The sequence below is a fragment of the Papio anubis genome, chromosome 4, assembly GCF_008728515.1.
Source record: "Papio anubis isolate 15944 chromosome 4, Panubis1.0, whole genome shotgun sequence".
In the NCBI taxonomy this organism is placed as follows: Eukaryota; Metazoa; Chordata; class Mammalia; order Primates; family Cercopithecidae; genus Papio; species Papio anubis.
The window spans coordinates 71,261,350-71,278,564 of record NC_044979.1 but is presented as its reverse complement, the minus strand read 5'-3'; the positions used below and the strand labels follow the sequence as shown (position 1 = coordinate 71,278,564).

At 38.4% G+C, this 17,215-nt stretch overlaps 2 protein-coding genes across 30 annotated transcripts in view; one reads left to right on the top strand and one right to left on the bottom strand.

The window, feature by feature from the left end:
- ANKIB1 (ankyrin repeat and IBR domain containing 1) overlaps positions 1-5,220 on the bottom strand; it is a 155,984-nt gene extending 150,764 nt beyond the window's left edge. For 3 of the 6 annotated variants that reach the window (XM_021936050.2, XM_021936053.2, XM_021936055.2), the window contains exon 1: positions 4,681-5,012. The gene's annotated coding sequence lies outside the window, so the exon portion shown is untranslated. Of the gene's footprint in view, positions 1-2,597; positions 2,716-4,680 lie in introns of all 6 variants that reach the window. The other 3 variants (XM_021936052.2, XM_021936054.2, XM_021936051.2) reach the window with 3 other exon arrangements.
- KRIT1 (KRIT1 ankyrin repeat containing) overlaps positions 5,094-17,215 on the top strand; it is a 47,182-nt gene continuing 35,060 nt past the window's right edge. Inside the window, exons 1-9 of one of the 24 annotated variants that reach the window (XM_009203448.4) lie at positions 5,094-5,404; positions 6,069-6,301; positions 9,072-9,175; positions 9,830-9,989; positions 13,230-13,322; positions 14,452-14,581; positions 15,353-15,596; positions 16,040-16,155; positions 16,372-16,515. In XM_009203448.4, the coding sequence (XP_009201712.1) occupies positions 9,074-9,175; positions 9,830-9,989; positions 13,230-13,322; positions 14,452-14,581; positions 15,353-15,596; positions 16,040-16,155; positions 16,372-16,515 (989 nt within the window). In that variant the 5' untranslated portion in view covers positions 5,094-5,404; positions 6,069-6,301; positions 9,072-9,073. Of the gene's footprint in view, positions 7,204-7,472; positions 7,531-9,071; positions 9,176-9,829; positions 9,990-13,229; positions 13,323-14,451; positions 14,582-15,352; positions 15,597-16,039; positions 16,156-16,371; positions 16,516-17,215 lie in introns of all 24 variants that reach the window. The other 23 variants (XM_009203446.4, XM_017956981.3, XM_017956975.3 and 20 more) reach the window with 23 other exon arrangements.

Below are 17,215 nucleotides of genomic sequence, written 5' to 3'. Positions count from 1 at the left end.
AACCATGTTTTAAAAAATGCTGAGTGTCCGAAAAATTATTAGACTGAACCATATCAAATTGCTGATAAAACATATATCCTACCAATAATGAGTATGATAATTTTCAAATCTGAAAGAATACACTTTCATTGCAGAAACTAAAACTCTCCAAGGCCCTTAGTTGCCAAAATTAAACTCAAAAATTTTTAAAGCTGAATAGATTTCACATGGCTCAATACTCTACCCTTCCTGGAGAATACACACATTTCTAGCACATCTTAAAAGCTTGTGGTCCCATTGCTGAACTAGAGGGAAAAAAAGGTAAACATGCCTGAAGATCTGTTACAGTTAACCATAATGAACTTTAGAATTATGTGTTTTCAAAAGTTTAAACAACGACTGAAAATTAATTTTGATAGTATATAATTATCTGCCTTATTTATTTATTTTTAGGCAGAGTTTTTTTTTTTTTTTTTTTTTGAGACGGAGTCTCACTGTGTCTCCCAGGCTGGAGTGCAGTGGCGCTATCTCGGCTCACTGCAAGCTCCGCCCCCCGGGTTCACGCCATTCTCCCGCCTCAGCCTCCCAAGTAGCTGGGACTACAGGCGCCCGCTACCACGCCCGGCTAGTTTTTTGTATTTTTAGTAGAGACGGGGTTTCACCATGTTAGCCAGGATAGTCTCGATCTCCTGACCTTGTGATCCACCCGCCTCGGCCTCCCAAAGTGCTGGGATTACAGGCTTGAGCCACCGCGCCCGGCCTATTAGGCAGAGTTTTGCTCTTGTTGCCCAGGCTGGAGTGCAGTGGCCTGATCTCGGCTCACTGCAACCTCCGCCTCCCAGGTTCAAGCGATTCTCCTGCCTCAGCCTTCCGAGTAGCTGGGATTACAGGCATGTGCCACCATGCTCGGCCAATTTTGCATTTTTGGTAGATATGGGGATTCTCTATGTTGGTCAGGCTGGTACTGAACTCCTGATCTCAGGTGATCCACCTGCCTCAGCCTCCCAAAGTTATGGGATTACAGGCATGAGCCACCGAGCTCAGCCAAATTATCTGCTTTAGAACGCAAAATACACTAGCACCTTATGAAATTAGGATTTTTCTATTCAAAGCAATATTAGAGAATTAAAATCTGTTAATGACTATATGACAGCTTCTCCCCTGTAAGAACTGTAAGTCAAATCTTTTCGAGAATATTACAAGGAAAAAAAAATCCAGTAATACTATACACCAGATTCTGTATCGCTTTTTATTATTATTATTAGTTTAGTTTATTTGTGTGTGTGGGGGGGGTCTTTAAATGGAGATAATATATATTTTGGGACTGTTCTAAGGATTAAATGAGATAATGTAGGTAAAGCACTTAGCACGGTGACTGGCACAAATTAGGCACTCAGTAAATGGCATCTATCGTGCTTATTCTTATTTATTTATTTATTTACTTTTTGAGACGGAGTCTCACCCTGTCACCCAGGCTGGAGTGTAATGGCGAGATCTCAGTTCACAGCAACCTCCGCCTCCCAGGTTCAAGTGATTCTTCTGCCTCCGCCTCCCAAGTAGCTGGGATTACAGGGGCGTGCCACCAAGCCCAGCTAGTTTTTTGTATCTTTAGTAGAGACAGGGTTTCACCATGTTGGCCAGGCTGGTCTCGATCTCCTGACCTCATGATCTGCCCACCTCGGCCTCCCAAAGTGCTGGGATTACAGGCGTGCGCCACAGTGCCTGGCTGCATATTCTTACACAGAGAATATGAAACAATCTAGAAACAGGGTCAAGTGGCTTAAAAACCTGTAAGAGAAGCCAATAAAGGCAAGTGAATAGAAATCACAGTCAAATATCTAGACTGGTAACCTCAATGAGGAAAGGAACCTTGAATAATTTACCCTTGTAGTTTCAGAACCTAATGAAGTGCTTGGCACACACAGCAGATGCTCAATAAAGGTTTATGGAAATGAAATAGACATCAAAGTATCCGGAAGACCAGGTGCAGTGGCTGACGCCTGTAATCCCAACACTCTGGGAGGCCAAGGCAGGGGGATCACCTGAGTTCAAGAGTTCGAGACCAGTCTGGCCAACATGGTGAAACCTCGTCTCTACTAAAAATACAAAAATTCGCTGGGTGTGGTGGCAGGCGCCTGTAGTCCCAGCTACTCGGGAGGCTGAGGCAGGAGAATCACTTGACCCTGGGAGGCGGAGGTTGCACTGAGCTAAGATCACACCACTGCACTCCAGCCTTAGCGACAGAGTGAGACTGCATCTCGAAAGAAAGGAAAGGAACGGAATGGAACGGAACGGAACGGAAAGGAACGGAAAGGAAAGGAAAGGAAAGGAAAGGAGAGAGAGAATCTGGAAAAGAAAGAGGAAGTCTGAGGTTGTCTGAAAAATAAACTGAGAATCCAAAAATTACCATTCCCCCAAGGAAGCCACTTTGAAAAGTAAATTAAAAACCTAAGCATTTTTAGATCAATGTATAAAAAGTCCCCCCAGACTGGTCTCTTTAATAGTGACTTAGTCCACTCCCAAATCCTTTTTGGCAAATGTGTCAAATATTTGAAGGAAATATTTTAAAACTTAATCTAAATAAATGTTATATGCATCCTCAAAGTGGGAAAAATTACCTAAAGCATTGAGGAATCTTTTCCAACTTCATTTCAAGGACGTTCAGATTAACTTAATTCATAGTTCTTCCATTTACTTATATATGAAAATGAGCTTGCACTTTTATCTACCAGCAAGCTGTAAAGACACATATTTCACTTTCAGAAGTTTGAGTGCATACCCCAGAAAAGAAAGAGGAAAGAAAACTCACTCTTTGAGAAGTGGGCAGTGCCATAGGAGTACAAAAGAGTGGCTAACAAAACTTCCCTCCCATGTTTCAGGAGTCACCTACCTGTTAGAGCCCTTGTTTACAGCACAGTCTGCACAGTTTCAGACTCCTTACATATTGAAAACTCAAAATTCTCGGTGTAGTGGTCAAGGGAACAGTGAAATAGGAAAATATGGTCCTATCTTCCCCATCCTACCCCAAGTAAAAGAGAGAATCAACAACATTTTTTCTAAGACTTCTCCAAGATAGCGCCCATCACCTCACTAGAGCACCCTACTCTTATTCAGAAACTGAACAATTTTACAGAAAGCAAAAGCCACACCCTTAATAATACACTCAACTCTGTACAGTGCTTGGCTTCTGTGCTAAGTACATTTCCAGAGAGAGAGTTGGAACTACATCTCCTGAGCCTACTTCAAATTAAAATCTGTGAACAGTGAGAAGTTACAAATCAGATAATAGCCCAAAATTAACTGCTGAAAGGAAGTTGGGGGGAAAAATCATTAAATACACCCATCTTTCTTAATGAAATAACAATGTTTTTCAGCAATACAAAATACCAAAGCTACCAGCCTACACTACACAGTAGTTTGCAGAATAACAACCTGCAGTACACAGTAAAATTATTCTTAAATCATCGTTTGCTTCCTATAGTGCTCTAAAAAGTAGCAAATGCATAAAGTCATATAAGAGCTATTGTCCAATCACTGACAGCATTAAAATTATTTTTAAATCTAATTTCTGGAAAGTTCTGCAGTAGCAGTTTAAAAAGCAAATCAAATTCTAATGAGAAAAAACGTCTAGTTCCAAACTCTGAAAATACACTGAAGACATTCACAGTTTAAGAAGCAGGAAGGTCACAGGCACCAATGTGAGTAACATCTGTGAGTGGCTGATACAAAAAAAGATTTCTCTGGAATTAAGAATTCAAAATAATTATCAAGTACAATCTAATATGATCTTTAAAAGTCTCTTGTCTCAAAAGAAACAAAGCAAAAGCTTGTAACAAAGCAAAAGCTTCCAATACAAAGATTTTTACACCTTACACATACCCACCTACTTCACAAATTAAGAAATAGATGAAAATTAAAACAATAAAATTTAAAGGTATCTAAAATACACTACTTGAAACAGCAGATTCTTATCTTTACATTTATCTATCAGCTCTACCAGTAAAGCTCTTCTGAAATGGATGGTCATTTCAATACAAGATTGTTCGATATGCCATTCCGCGTGAATCGAGCTTCGGAGACTAATTCTCAAAATCTCCTCAGGAGATGCTTTATTACAGCTCTAGTTTCAATTTCCTGCGACTCAAACAGCTACGTACAGAAAACAGCTCATACATAGGCAGAACAATCATAATACAGGGGAGCGCTCCATTCTTTTGTTTTGGTGGCAGAAGCTGCAAAAATAAAGGTTCACTGGAGCCATCTGCACCTATCCCCACCCATCACAGCCCTGCAGAGCACTTTTACCCATCCGCTTCTCAAGACTGTCTCTAACCCCCGAGGTCGGCAGAACCCGTGGCTTTCCACGTCTCAAAGGATGGGGGGATGGGGGGGGGGGAGGGAGGCTGCGAGGAAGGACACAGATCCTTTGAGGACAGAGGGACAAGGAGATGCATCCAGATGGGGAGGATGGGACGCGTCACGAAAACCCGAGGCTTGCAAATTCGCTGGGAGAAAAGCCCTGTGGGCGGAGAATGCTGCCTGTTCAGGGATGGGGACAGACAGAGGGACAATGCTCCAAAACAGGAGACAGGCACACTCCTAGTAGATCCAGGAGGGTGTGAACTAGATAGCTCTGAACTCGGAGCCACAAATGGGTAGAGGCAGCCTCAAACAGATTCGTACCGCGAAGCTCAGACTTACGGTTACTTCTCCCGCTGAGGGTAAGGGTCGGTGGACCCAGCAACTCCGCAGTTCCGCCTCGGCCGCCCCTGCCTCTACAGCCGAGCTGGTGACCTTAGGTACCCTGCCCGCCCCACCCACTCGGACGGGTGCCCCTTCCCCGCCGGCCCGGGTGCACCCGTCAGGAGGAGGCTGATGTGGCCCAGGGTGCGCAGTGGCGGCCCGCGGGAAGCGCTGCGTGAGCCGAAGGCGCCGGCGGCGAGGCTCAGACTGGGCGGGCGCCCCCCATCCCTCTCCGGCCGCTGCGCCGCCTCACTCGGGGGAGGGGAAGAGGGGGCGGTGGCTCTTGCCTCCGCCTCGCGGTCAAGTCCGGCTCATGTTCCAGCCTTGCGCGCGCGCAGCCCCGGCCGCCCTCTTCCCCTCCCCCGCCTCCGGCTCCTACTCAGCCGCTGGCACCCCCGCCGCCACCACCCTAGTCTCCTAGTCGCCTGCCACCAGCCCCAGAGAGACTGCAGGTCCAGAGAAAAGCAGCAAGAACGGCAGCAGCCCGGCGGCCGACCCGGAAGCTCTTCCACCGCCAACCGCGAGGCTGCAAAGGGTGTGAACCCGGAAGCGATTTCGTAGCTACGGTAGCGGCTGGGTGGAAAGCTAAGGCCTTTGAAGACCTGGGACCCCATAGTTTTGGGAGAGGGTGAAGGGTGAATGGTGCTGAGGTGCGAGGAGAGGGAAGGACAGTAAAGAGCAGGTGGGCAAGAGGGTTTCCGATTCCAGAGACCTCAGCTTTTGGGGTGCCGGGTGGGGAGCGCGCGGGAACCCTCAGGACGGCTTTCTTTTGGCGACTGAGGGTTTTTCTGTCACAGGAAGCTGGGCCGGGCTGCTGTGCCTGGGAGGAGGGAAGGAGGAATGAGAAAGCGGTGACGGTCCCTGTGCCCCCTCGCCAGGTGACTGTCCCACCCATTTAGTTGAATGTAGCGGCCGGAGAGGCACTCGCGGCAGGCCATACGGGTGGGACCTCTCGGTGTCCTTCGGGAAACAGGAGGAGCAAGTTCGACTCCAGCGAGGGAAAACAGAGGTGGGAGACTGAACTATCTCCACATCTAGTTGCCCCAGGCAAGGAGTTTATTTTTCACACGTAGTTACCGAGAAACCAAAGCCACTTTTTGGGTGGAAACTCTTTGAACAAAGAGGCTTACTTACATTTTTCCCCGGTAGTGGACGTTGATGGGTGGTGGCGCAGGAAGAAACCTCCCAGGCAGAGTGATTACGTATTTTTGTCATTGCAGGGACAGGGATTCACAGCTTGTCATTCTAACTCACTTCTCCCCATCTAACTCATTTCTCGCCTCTACACCTTTCTCCACCTTTTAAGGTTTTTGGCTTTCATCGCTTTTTCTACATGTTGTTTTTAGCCTCACCAGAAGTATTTCATCTCGCTGGTCTAACCCAAGATCTCAGCCTCATTATTTTCTTACTCTTCTGGAGTGCTTATGTGCCTTTACAGTTTCTGTTTGCAAACGCTGTCTAGCATACTAAGAGGATATTAGCAAACCTGTTCCATGGACACTAAATGGCAGTTGTACATCTCCCCTCATCAGTCCTAGTGACAACCAGAAATGCCCTCCATATTTTCCAGTGATCCCAGGTAGGTGCCACTCCCCAATTAAGGACCACTTCCACTAGTTTATACGGTCTTATTACTTAGGCAGCATATTATCATTTGTGCCTAACATTTTCCAGAATAGAGTGAGCCATATAACAAAATGCCACGTTTCCTGTACTTATTCACTTGAACCCTCTTCTCAGACTCAGTCTAAACATATTGCAAACTCTAGTTATACCTTTCTCGTATTTTAGTTCAAGCTACTCATTTTCTAGAAACTCCGTCTCTATCAATTTGTATGTGTTTCTCCCTTAGCAGTTTTACCTTCCTATGTTAGTTACTTTTGTTATTTTCCTGACTTAAGCCTTTGTTTCCTTCTTTCATGTCACTGGAAGAATGTAGATTTTTAGTAGTCAAGTACGAATAGTTCTTGAAAATGAATTTTAAGAATATTTTGGGGATATGGTAAAAAAAAAAGTGTTTGGTTTAAGAAAACCAGATACTGTTACTTTCATAGTTATGTCTTTTTAAAATCACATTTGTTTACCTTTTAAAAGTTCAGGGTTCTGTGCAGTATTAATTAAATATTCTAGAGAAGTGATGAGTATTGACAAAGTACTTTTCTAGTAAATGTTTTCTTAACATGAGTTGACCAAGATAGGAATTGATTTGCTTTAAATTGTGTTTAGAAAACTAAGAATTACTTGATTTCTCTTTTAGGTCCTTAATAGAAAAAATGGTTTCTGTAATTGTGCCCTATATCACGATACAATGTCTTTCTTTTTGGGGCTTGCAGTCTTCAATGCGTCTGTCTCATAATTTGTAAAGGTTTATTATCTCCAAGTCATTGTTAATCTGTGGTGAAAAGTAATTGCTAAATAGAAATTCTGAGAAGAAAAAGGCCTCATCCTTTTCACATGATGTAGGAAGGTCTGGTGCATGAGGTGGGTTTTAAGAATGATCTTATGAAAAAAATTGGACTGAAAAAAATTTCATGAAGTATATAATGATAAAGAATGAAATGTCCTCAAAACTTTTCACACAATGAAATGTCTCTATCCTAATGTTTTACTGTATTTTTTCTAGTGAAAGATCCATAGGGTTTTTTTGGATCTAAATCAATGGAAAGTTTTAGAATCTAAGATAAACTTGAAAGTTACTTATTTTATGTAAAATTTTCGTACAATAATTTTAATGGTTGTTTTAATCTTAGGCTAAAGTTTGTGAAAAATGCCAAAAGCTACTGTATTTTAACAGAACTTCTTCTTAAGGTAATTTTACAATCATAAGGCATTGTTATTTAGGGAAGTGAATTAAAAGTTACAGAGTGGTATTTTCAGCTGCAGTGGAAAAAACAGGATAATTACTCTATCTCCTCTCAAATAACATTCAAAACCCTTTCTTCAAAATGGTCTATCTTGAGAGTTGCAGCAGTAGGGAACTCATTAAATATGAACAGATAATTTTAATGCCTAGTGGTTTTTTAAAAACTGAAGAAGTTCATCTCAACATAGCCGGGAAAGAAGCTCTTTCTTTAATGTTCTTTTAGAAATTTGCTGACAAATAAATGGCGAGAAGCTTTTAAAAAAAAAAAAAGAGAGAGAGAGAAAATAATCAGTACAGAAAGATGCACTTTAGCGTAGCCATTAAAGAAATTTACTCAATGAAGATAACTATTATACAACCAAGATTGTAGTTGAAATTCAGTCACTTGTTGAAAATTGCGCAATGGAGTCTTAAGATTTAGGGGGACAAAGTATATGCATGTACACACACATACACCCAGACACATATACACACACACACAGTGAATATATTTGGAATAAAAAATTTGGATTATTGACAGGTGTGGTGGCTCACGCCTGTAATCCCAGCACTGTGGGAGGCTGAGGCAGGCGGATCACCTGAGGTCAGGAGTTTGAGACCAGCCTGGCCAACATGGTGAAACTCCATCTCTACTAAAAAATACAAAAGTTAACCGAACATGCTGGCACACGCCTGTTAATTCCGGCTACTCAGGAGGCTGAGCCAGGAAAATCACCTGAACCCAAGAGGCGAGGGTTGCAGTGAGGCAAGATTGTGCACTGCACTCTAGCCTCAGCGAAAGAGCAAGACTCTGTTTAAAAAAAAAAAAAAAAATTGGATTATCAAGGAATTCGATGAGGGAAATGGAAGATTCTTAAATCACCATCATAAGGCTTTTATTAACTGACCAAATAGTTTTGGTTCTGTGATAAGCAACTCGAAAGAAAATTATATACTATGCTTTAGCTCATCTAAATGTCTAATATCAAAGTTCTCCTTGCTAAAAGTTCTGGAATAAATGTCAATGGATGTAAAACATCTACCATTTCCAACTTCCAAACTGTTAACAGTATAACTAACATTCACTTTTGTAATTTATGGAAAAAGTGTATATTATTCTGAATCACTATTTCAAGTCATTATTTACAAGATATTTTATAATCATAATCACTTTTTTTTGGCCCCAAAGGCAGATTCTTACTATGCAGTTAACACCTATGAAAATGTATAACCCTATTTTAAAAGGAAAAAAATACAAAGGAAATCTTAAATTATCAGCTAAAGTTTTGAGTAGTTGAACAGTAAAGATGCAGTCAAAGTCATTCCTGGCTTGCCTTTTAGGCACTATATATTCTAGGATAGAGAATATGTTATTTTTTTAAAAATTTTTTCAACATGATTATGTGGAAATAAAATTTTTCAATTTAAGATGTGTTACTTTTTTTTTTATGTTGCCATCAAATGTGTCATTTAATCTTTCAAGGGATTTTTTATTTGTTTTATAAAGCAATGGGAAATCCGGAAAACATAGAAGATGCATATGTTGCTGTTATTCGTCCAAAGAATACTGCCAGTCTCAATTCTCGGGAATACAGAGCTAAGTCATATGAAGTAAGAACATTTCATAATAATTTATTTCTACCATTGAATGTCATTCTGTATTATCATTCATATATAAAGCCTTATTATATCTTGTAAATTCGTATTAACAAGCCAATTATTTTAGGTCTCTGCCCATTATTTTGTCTTTTTTCTGCTGCGTGCCTTTTGACCATTTGCTGTTTATTGACACGTAGGTTATTAGTAGTAAACATGTAATTAAGACTATATGTACATACATATACATGTATATAACTGAATTGTTACCTTTTTTATGCAACAGATTTCAAGCAATATGAAATACTTATAATTTAACCTAATTTATCTAGCATTTCCTTTAAACTGATTTTTTAAGGTTGTCTGAAACCTGTTAAAGGGTACTGTGGGATTTCTCAGTAGGCTACTGCTTCAGCAGTGCTGTAGCTTACCATTTCTCACTCCTGGCTGCACTGTAGAATCACCTGGGGAACTTTTAAAACTGTAAGAACCAGACCCCAGACATTCCCATCCGTGTGGGATGGGGCTGGGCATTGCTATTGTTTTAAAGCTTCCCAAATTATTCTAATATGCAGCTAGAGTTGAGAAAGACTACTAGCTTATTGTAGTTTTCTAGGGCAAGTAGACTTTATTTTAAGCTTTCTCTTAATGTTGTTTTTCTCATCTAAGATTTTGTTGCATGAGGTTCCCATTGAAGGACAGAAAAAAAAGAGAAAGAAAGTTTTATTGGAAACGAAACTTCAAGGCAACAGTGAAATAACACAAGGCATTTTGGATTATGTAGTAGAAACCACTAAACCAATTTCTCCTGCAAACCAGGGTATCAGAGGTAGGAAACTTCTTTTTTAAAAAATACATTGTTTAAAATACTTGTGGAGATAGATTCTTTTAAAAATATACACATATTAAACCAATTTCTTTTTATATTCCTTTACATTTAACAAACTTGCAAAAAAAACTTAAGTGTTTTTTAAGGTACACCCCAGCCCCTTCAAGATGTAACTTGACAAATTTTTTAAAAGTTGAAAAGTATTTAAAGAATTCACAATGTTGGTGTGAAGTATAGTTCCCTAGGTAAGTATCTTTTAACTACTATTCCTGTTTCTCTACTTAATGACAGAGGAAACTATACTCATCTCTCCAAAACTAAGTAAAAGTTAATATTCGTGGATTAGGGAAAGTCCTGTAAATTACCAGGTAGCAGAGGTTTTCTTCCTATTTGGTCATAGAAAGAAGACCCTTTTCAGAAAATCAGACTGAATTGTGCAAGTATTAACCCTGAAAGATTGAGGCCCCCTTTAAAATATTACATAATAGCCTTTGAACGTGATTAGAAAGTAATGATCCATTTTCTCAGGCTATAGAAACAGATAGCAGTCAAATGTTACAGAAACTACAAACTACATCCAGGATTCAGTTACTACAATTTAAAAAGTAAAGCCAATTCAGTCAAGCAGCAGTAGAAAACAGTTGTTAGTGAAGTAAAGCATACCTCTCTATGCCTACTTTTTTGGTTTTTCAAAGCTTATTCAGTGTACATTTTTATAGGGATTAGTTGTCTGATTCATCAGTTTCAGTAAAGAGATTATTTTTGTTGCAGAGATACAGCCAAATCCTGTGGTTTGACTTATTAGTTATTTTGGATATTTGTTTTCTAGAGATACATAACTGAGCTATAAGCCTGTGTTTCTTAACTTTTGGATGTACCATTCACTGTATTTTAGCTCCCTGATAGGTTACTTCCCCTAATAGAGCCTGAAGAGTTTTTGTGGGTTGGGACTGTAAGGATTTTAACTCAGGATTATAAGTAGTTCCTGTGGCCAGGCGCAGTGGCTCACATCTGTAATCCCAGCACTTTGGGAGGCTGAGGTGGGTGTTTCATGAGGTCAGGAGTTCGAGACCAGCCTGGCCAATATGGTTAAACCCCATCTGTACCAAAAATACAAAAATTAGCCCAGTGTGGTAGTGCACGCCTTGTAGTCCCAGCTACTCAGGAGGCTGAGGCAGAAGAATTGCTTCAATACGGGAGATGGAGGTTACAGTGAGCCAAGATTGTGCCACTGCACTCTAGCCTGGGCAACAGAGTAAGACTCCATCTCAAAAAAATAAAAAAAAGTTCCTGCATATGATCTCTGATAAATACTCTGAGTCTTACAAAGAGAATTCCTTTTCTCTAATTACCAGATTCACTGTATAATAAGAAGATCAAGAAAGCAATCTTAGCTTATTAAAAAGGTGGAGGGAGCTATCCTTTTTTGGGAATCAAGGCATGTGAAGACTGTCTTTGGATGCCACAGATTGGTCAGTCTCATCTACCTCAGTCTTGGACTTCTCTGATAAATTTTCATCTGAACTTATTCTACTATTGCCAGATCGTTATAGTTATCAGCATCTATCCTGACACCAAATCCCCGAGACAGAAATCTGATTATCTAAATCACATATTTAAGCTGACAAATCATTATAGACATAAATTATAGACAAGTCATAATTTGTTATGCATTAACTAAGCTCTGCCACTAGGTCCTTTTACCCAGAGGGATAAGGAAGAGATCTCACTGTTAACAAAAACTTGCCCTGATCCAGAGGGCTGGGTAGTTTCCCTTAGGAGGAGTTATGAGTGGACAGTCACCGAGAAACGTATCTAGCACCATTTTGCCCTGTATACTCAGACATAAAATGTACTAATATATTTTCAGGGAGCTTTTATCAAGAAATTAAAGTAGAAAAGCATAATATATTAATGAGCCATACTCTATCCTGAGTATCCTATTTGTTTTTCTAAGTCTATAAAATATTTTTGAAGTAATATGATTCCTTATGTAAACATCACATGAAAATCACAAATGACTATTAGCAGTGGTTAGGCTTAATATTTTTGTACTGTGTTGTATGTCATTTACAAAGCACTACTACACTTATACATGAAATTCTTAAATTGATCCCGTTGATAGGTAGTGATTTTCACATCTGTAAAATGGGAATGCAGGCATAGGCTGTCTCCTCCTATAAGCATTTCCATTGGTAGAGGAATTAGGACTAGAACTTTCATCTCCTAACTTGTCAGTGCTTCCCTGCCCCACTGACAGATCTCATAGTTACATATATAATTTGCAAAATAGGCATTTAAATAATAGATCATAACTGGATTTGGGGAAACAGCAAGGCAGGAAAGATTAAGTAGAGACAAGACTTCAAGCCAGGCAAAAGAAATAGTGCCTCTGAAGTATATTAGAATGTTCTGTATCTAACACTTATATTTTGTACAAGTGTTCATTTCGTGAAATAATTGGGGGCTATAATATAGAAGGTCTTAATAATCACAAATATTGACTCTGATATTTTGTGAATAAATGAATCTATTTGAAGTCTTGCATCATTTACCTGCCCACAGAAGGCATCCCACCTGCCTACTAGGCATTTCTACCTTGGTCAGGAACGAGGTTCTGTTTCTTAGGGTGAGGAAATTGGAAGCCATTGAAAGTATGACAAAGGTCTAGAGGATGAGGGGTTTTAGAATACAAGACTTGTAGGTTATTATTCATTAATAACTTACTGCCAATTCAGGAAAAACATAAGAATGGTAGTTACAATTCAGAACAATAGTTTGTAGCCCAATCAGATTTTAATAAAACCTGAAATTGAGGATGGAGGTTAAATATTAAATGAAGAGCCACTAAACATTAAGACTCTGAAACTTACATATGCCAGAATATAATAAAATTCTTACTGTCTCTATCCTAGTTGAGTGAGGTGGTATATGCCTATTGACCCTACAGAGTACATTGTTGTTCTGCCTTCTCAGCTCTTAGCAAAACAGTTTTCCTAGCTTTGCTTAGGAAGCTTCTCTTCTAGGGGGTCAAGACTAGGACCCTAAATCTACAAGGATTGTCCACAGAATGATTTTGCATTTATCAGTTTTTTTTAGTACATATAATAAAGTTGACTTAGTATATTTCAGTTCCTCTTAATGCTGCCTTTTGAAGTATCTATTTTCTAATTCTCAAGGTAATTTGTAAGATTTAAAAGTGTATTATTTTTGTTTTGCTAACTTTTTAAAAATGATTAGGAAAACGAGTTGTACTAATGAAAAAATTTCCTCTGGATGGAGAGAAGATGGGCAGAGAAGCGTCATTATTTATTGTTCCATCAGTTGTCAAAGGTAAAGTCTAAATATATCTTACAAATCCTCATATACTTTAGATGCTAATAAAGGTTACTGAGGAACTTAGGAATTTGCATTCATAGTTACTACTATAATATTATAAAATACATATTTTAAAATTAATAGAAGAAGGGAAATATGTTAGTTAAAGACATTTTGATTTCAAAATAATATACAGGCTTCTTGGCTCAGCAGTAATGTTTTTGTTTTAGTTTTTAAAAGGATGAAGAAATGAGGAGGGAAGGCATCATTGAAATTTAAAGTGCTCAGGTTACAATAAAGGATTTTTCTAAAGATATGCCATAGATAAAATAAAAATTGATCCTGAAGTATTCTGGAAAATTAACAGATTATGATCAGAACCTATCTTGTATTTGGGACAAGAATCAATAATGGTTCTAATATAATCTGCCTAATAGTATCAGTAATATTTTTAAAAAGGAAACCTAATGTGAAAATGTAGTATTTTATTCATTTGACACCCTGGCATAATAAACACATTGAGTTTCAGTACAGACCTTGCAGCCCTATAATTTTGTGACCTTGGGCAAATCTCCTCTTTAGCTCTTTATTTGTAAAATAGGGACAATATTGCTACCTGCTTCCACTTGTTTCATGGTGCTGGAAAATTCAATGAGGTATTGGATACGAAATAACCTTGGAAACTACAGAGCACTAGCATCATGTAAGATAGTAATAATACTGATGATATACTGTATTAATCACCTACTGTGGACATCCCATCAGCCTGCTGCTACACAGTGCTCACATGTGTTTTATTAGGCAGCTGCAGCATTCCAGATATATTTTTCCAGGCATACTTAGGTTAAAAAGTTCAGTATCTTAAGTAGCGTTGGAAATCTTATTAATGAGTTTTACAACATTGTTGAGGAAGATAAAGGGGAAACAGTTTCTGCAGTCCTCCAAAATTCTAAATGTTGCATTTACCTGAGTGGACAAGGTCACAGAGCTAGTCATCACTTGAATCCAGGCCTTCTAATTCCAAATCTAGAACAATTTATTTTATGCTTAACAAGTGTTAATTTTGTAACATATATTTTTAGATGAAAACATGCAGATGTAAACCTTTTATATGGTAACATAATTCTTTATTTTTCTTTTTCAGATAATACTAAATATACATATACCCCAGGATGCCCAATTTTTTACTGCTTTCAAGATATCATGCGAGTCTGTAGTGAATCCAGTACTCACTTTGCTACACTTACAGCAAGGATGTTAATAGCCTTGGATAAGTAAGAAATGCCATTAGAAGTATTTTTTAATTAATCAAATACATGTTTATAGTAGAAGTTAGTTCTGATAGATACAGACACTTTGAGAAGAAAATAATGAAAATAATATATGTATTTAAAAAATGGTAAGTTTTTCAATTCTAATATAAAAATGAAAAACCCCAAGATAAGGTTGTCCTGGCCTGGGTACAGCATGTTAATTTTATTTTTCAGAAATGGCAAACACTGCCGTGGCTTAAGAATTGAGATTCCCCTGTTATGAAACTATACATTTAATATTGAGTTACTCTTATCAGTGAATAAGTCATTCAACCTCTTATGCCTTTGTCTTTCTGTAAGAAGAGGGCTAATGTCACCTACATCTCAGTAGTTTGAATTTTAACAGTACTTTTATGTTTTTTGAAAGGAGTTTTTATTACTATAATGGCATATACATTTAAAAAATTTATTTGCTGTATCCATTAAGAAAACTTTTATTAATAATAAATGAAGTATTTGTATACTGACTTGATCTTTACAGATCATATGAACGTATTATCACATGTGCCCCGAAAGTATGTACAGTATTATGCATGTTTTCTTAATTGTTAAAATCAATTTGCAATATAAATAAATTTTAAAAATAATAAAGTACTTAACTAACACTGAATTAAAATTATAAAAATCTGAAAGTAATATCTACAAGTGTCATATATCAGAGTTAGATAGTAATCTACCTTTTTGATCTTCACTTTCGAATGGCTACTTCTACCTCTATTTTTATTTTGCCAGGTGGTTAGATGAACGTCATGCACAATCTCACTTTATTCCAGCTTTATTCCGACCTTCTCCTCTTGAGCGGATAAAAACTAATGTCATAAATCCTGCATATGCTACTGAATCAGGTCAGACAGAAAACTCACTACATATGGGCTATAGTGCACTAGAAATAAAGAGTAAAATGTTAGCCCTAGAGAAAGCAGATACCTGTATTTACAACCCTTTGTTTGGATCAGATCTTCAATATACAAATCGGGTAAGAGTTGAATGAATTTTAGCTCTGATTTAAAAGACGTTTTATCTCAAGTGTAATTTTTTTTCCTGAGATATATACATATATTACTAATTATAAACATGAAGGCCTGGTGCAGTGGCTCACACCTATAATCCCAGCACTTTGGGAGGCCAAGGTAGGCGGATTGCCTGAGGTCAGGAGTTTGGGACCAGCCTGGCCAATGTGGTGAAACCCCTGTAGTCTTAGTTACTCCAGAGGCTGAGGCAGGAAAATCGCTTGACCCTGGGAGGCAGAGTGAGCTGAGATCGCAGCACTGAACTCCAGCCTGGGCAACAGAGCAAGACTCATTTTCAGTAAATAAATAAATAAATAAATAAATAAATAAATAAATTTAAAATATAAACATGTAAACATTAAGAGGACAAAGCTCTTAATGGGTTTTTGTTATTGTTTTCCCTTTCTAGGTAGATAAAGTGGTAATAAATCCATACTTTGGTCTAGGAGCTCCAGACTACTCAAAAATCCAAATACCTAAACAGGAAAAATGGCAGAGAAGCATGAGCAGTGTCACAGAAGACAAGTACTGTTTCAGTTTTACTCCACATTGCTTTTATAAAAACTTACATTCTAATTTAAACTATTGTTTAAAATTATATATGCAATTTGTATGCATTGTAGTCACTACTGAGTTTACAGCTGCTCAGTGATATAGAGCTTTCATAGATGTGTCACATTTCTTTTGAAACAGTTTTAACAGTCCTGTTTGTATTTTTCAAAATTTCTTTTTAATGATTAGGGAACGACAGTGGGTAGATGATTTTCCTCTCCACCGAAGCGCCTGTGAAGGAGATTCAGAATTACTAAGCCGTCTTCTCAGTGAAAGATTTTCAGTCAACCAATTAGACAGTGACCACTGGGCACCCATTCATTATGCCTGCTGGTAAATGGAATATTTATTCTTTTCTGTTTAGAAAGAATACATTTTTAATTATAAATGTTAGTACTTCTTTTCAAAACTGTTCTCATTCCAGATACTTTTTCTCTACCCGTTTGCCTTAGGAGTTTTCTGTTTTGATCTTAGATAATTGTATATGTGCTAGTGTTCAGAATTGTAAGGTCTGCCCCATGGGGAATGTACTGTTAGTGTTCTTAGGCATTGCCAGATGATATAGTAGGATACTTAAAGACTAGTAAATGTCATCGTAGAGTACACGGTCACGTATTCACCTTGCAGTTTCTCTTGTTTTGTATTGGGATTATGTTATGCTTATCCTTTCTGTGAAGTTTGCATATGTTAACTACTTACAGTTTGACCTTGCATCTTGTTATAAAAGTATCCTTTTAGTGCTTTGAGAAACTTTGGTTACCAAGAAGCCCTCAAAAGCCTTCATTAGAACCACAGCTTTCCATTATGTTAGATACTAGTGTTGGGACAGGATTGGGGTTAGCTCTTTCCACTAGTTTCCCAGTGTAGCTCTTGGTCTCCTTCTCCTCTCACATAATTATTTTTCCCCTCAGTTGGGCTGAGTTGTTAGTGTTTAGAGTAGTAGTTAACTGTTTACTTTAAGTCATCTTCTAGAAAGGATATAATAAAGTTTTTTACATTATTTCTGTGGGAAAGTTGCTCTTCACGTATTGTT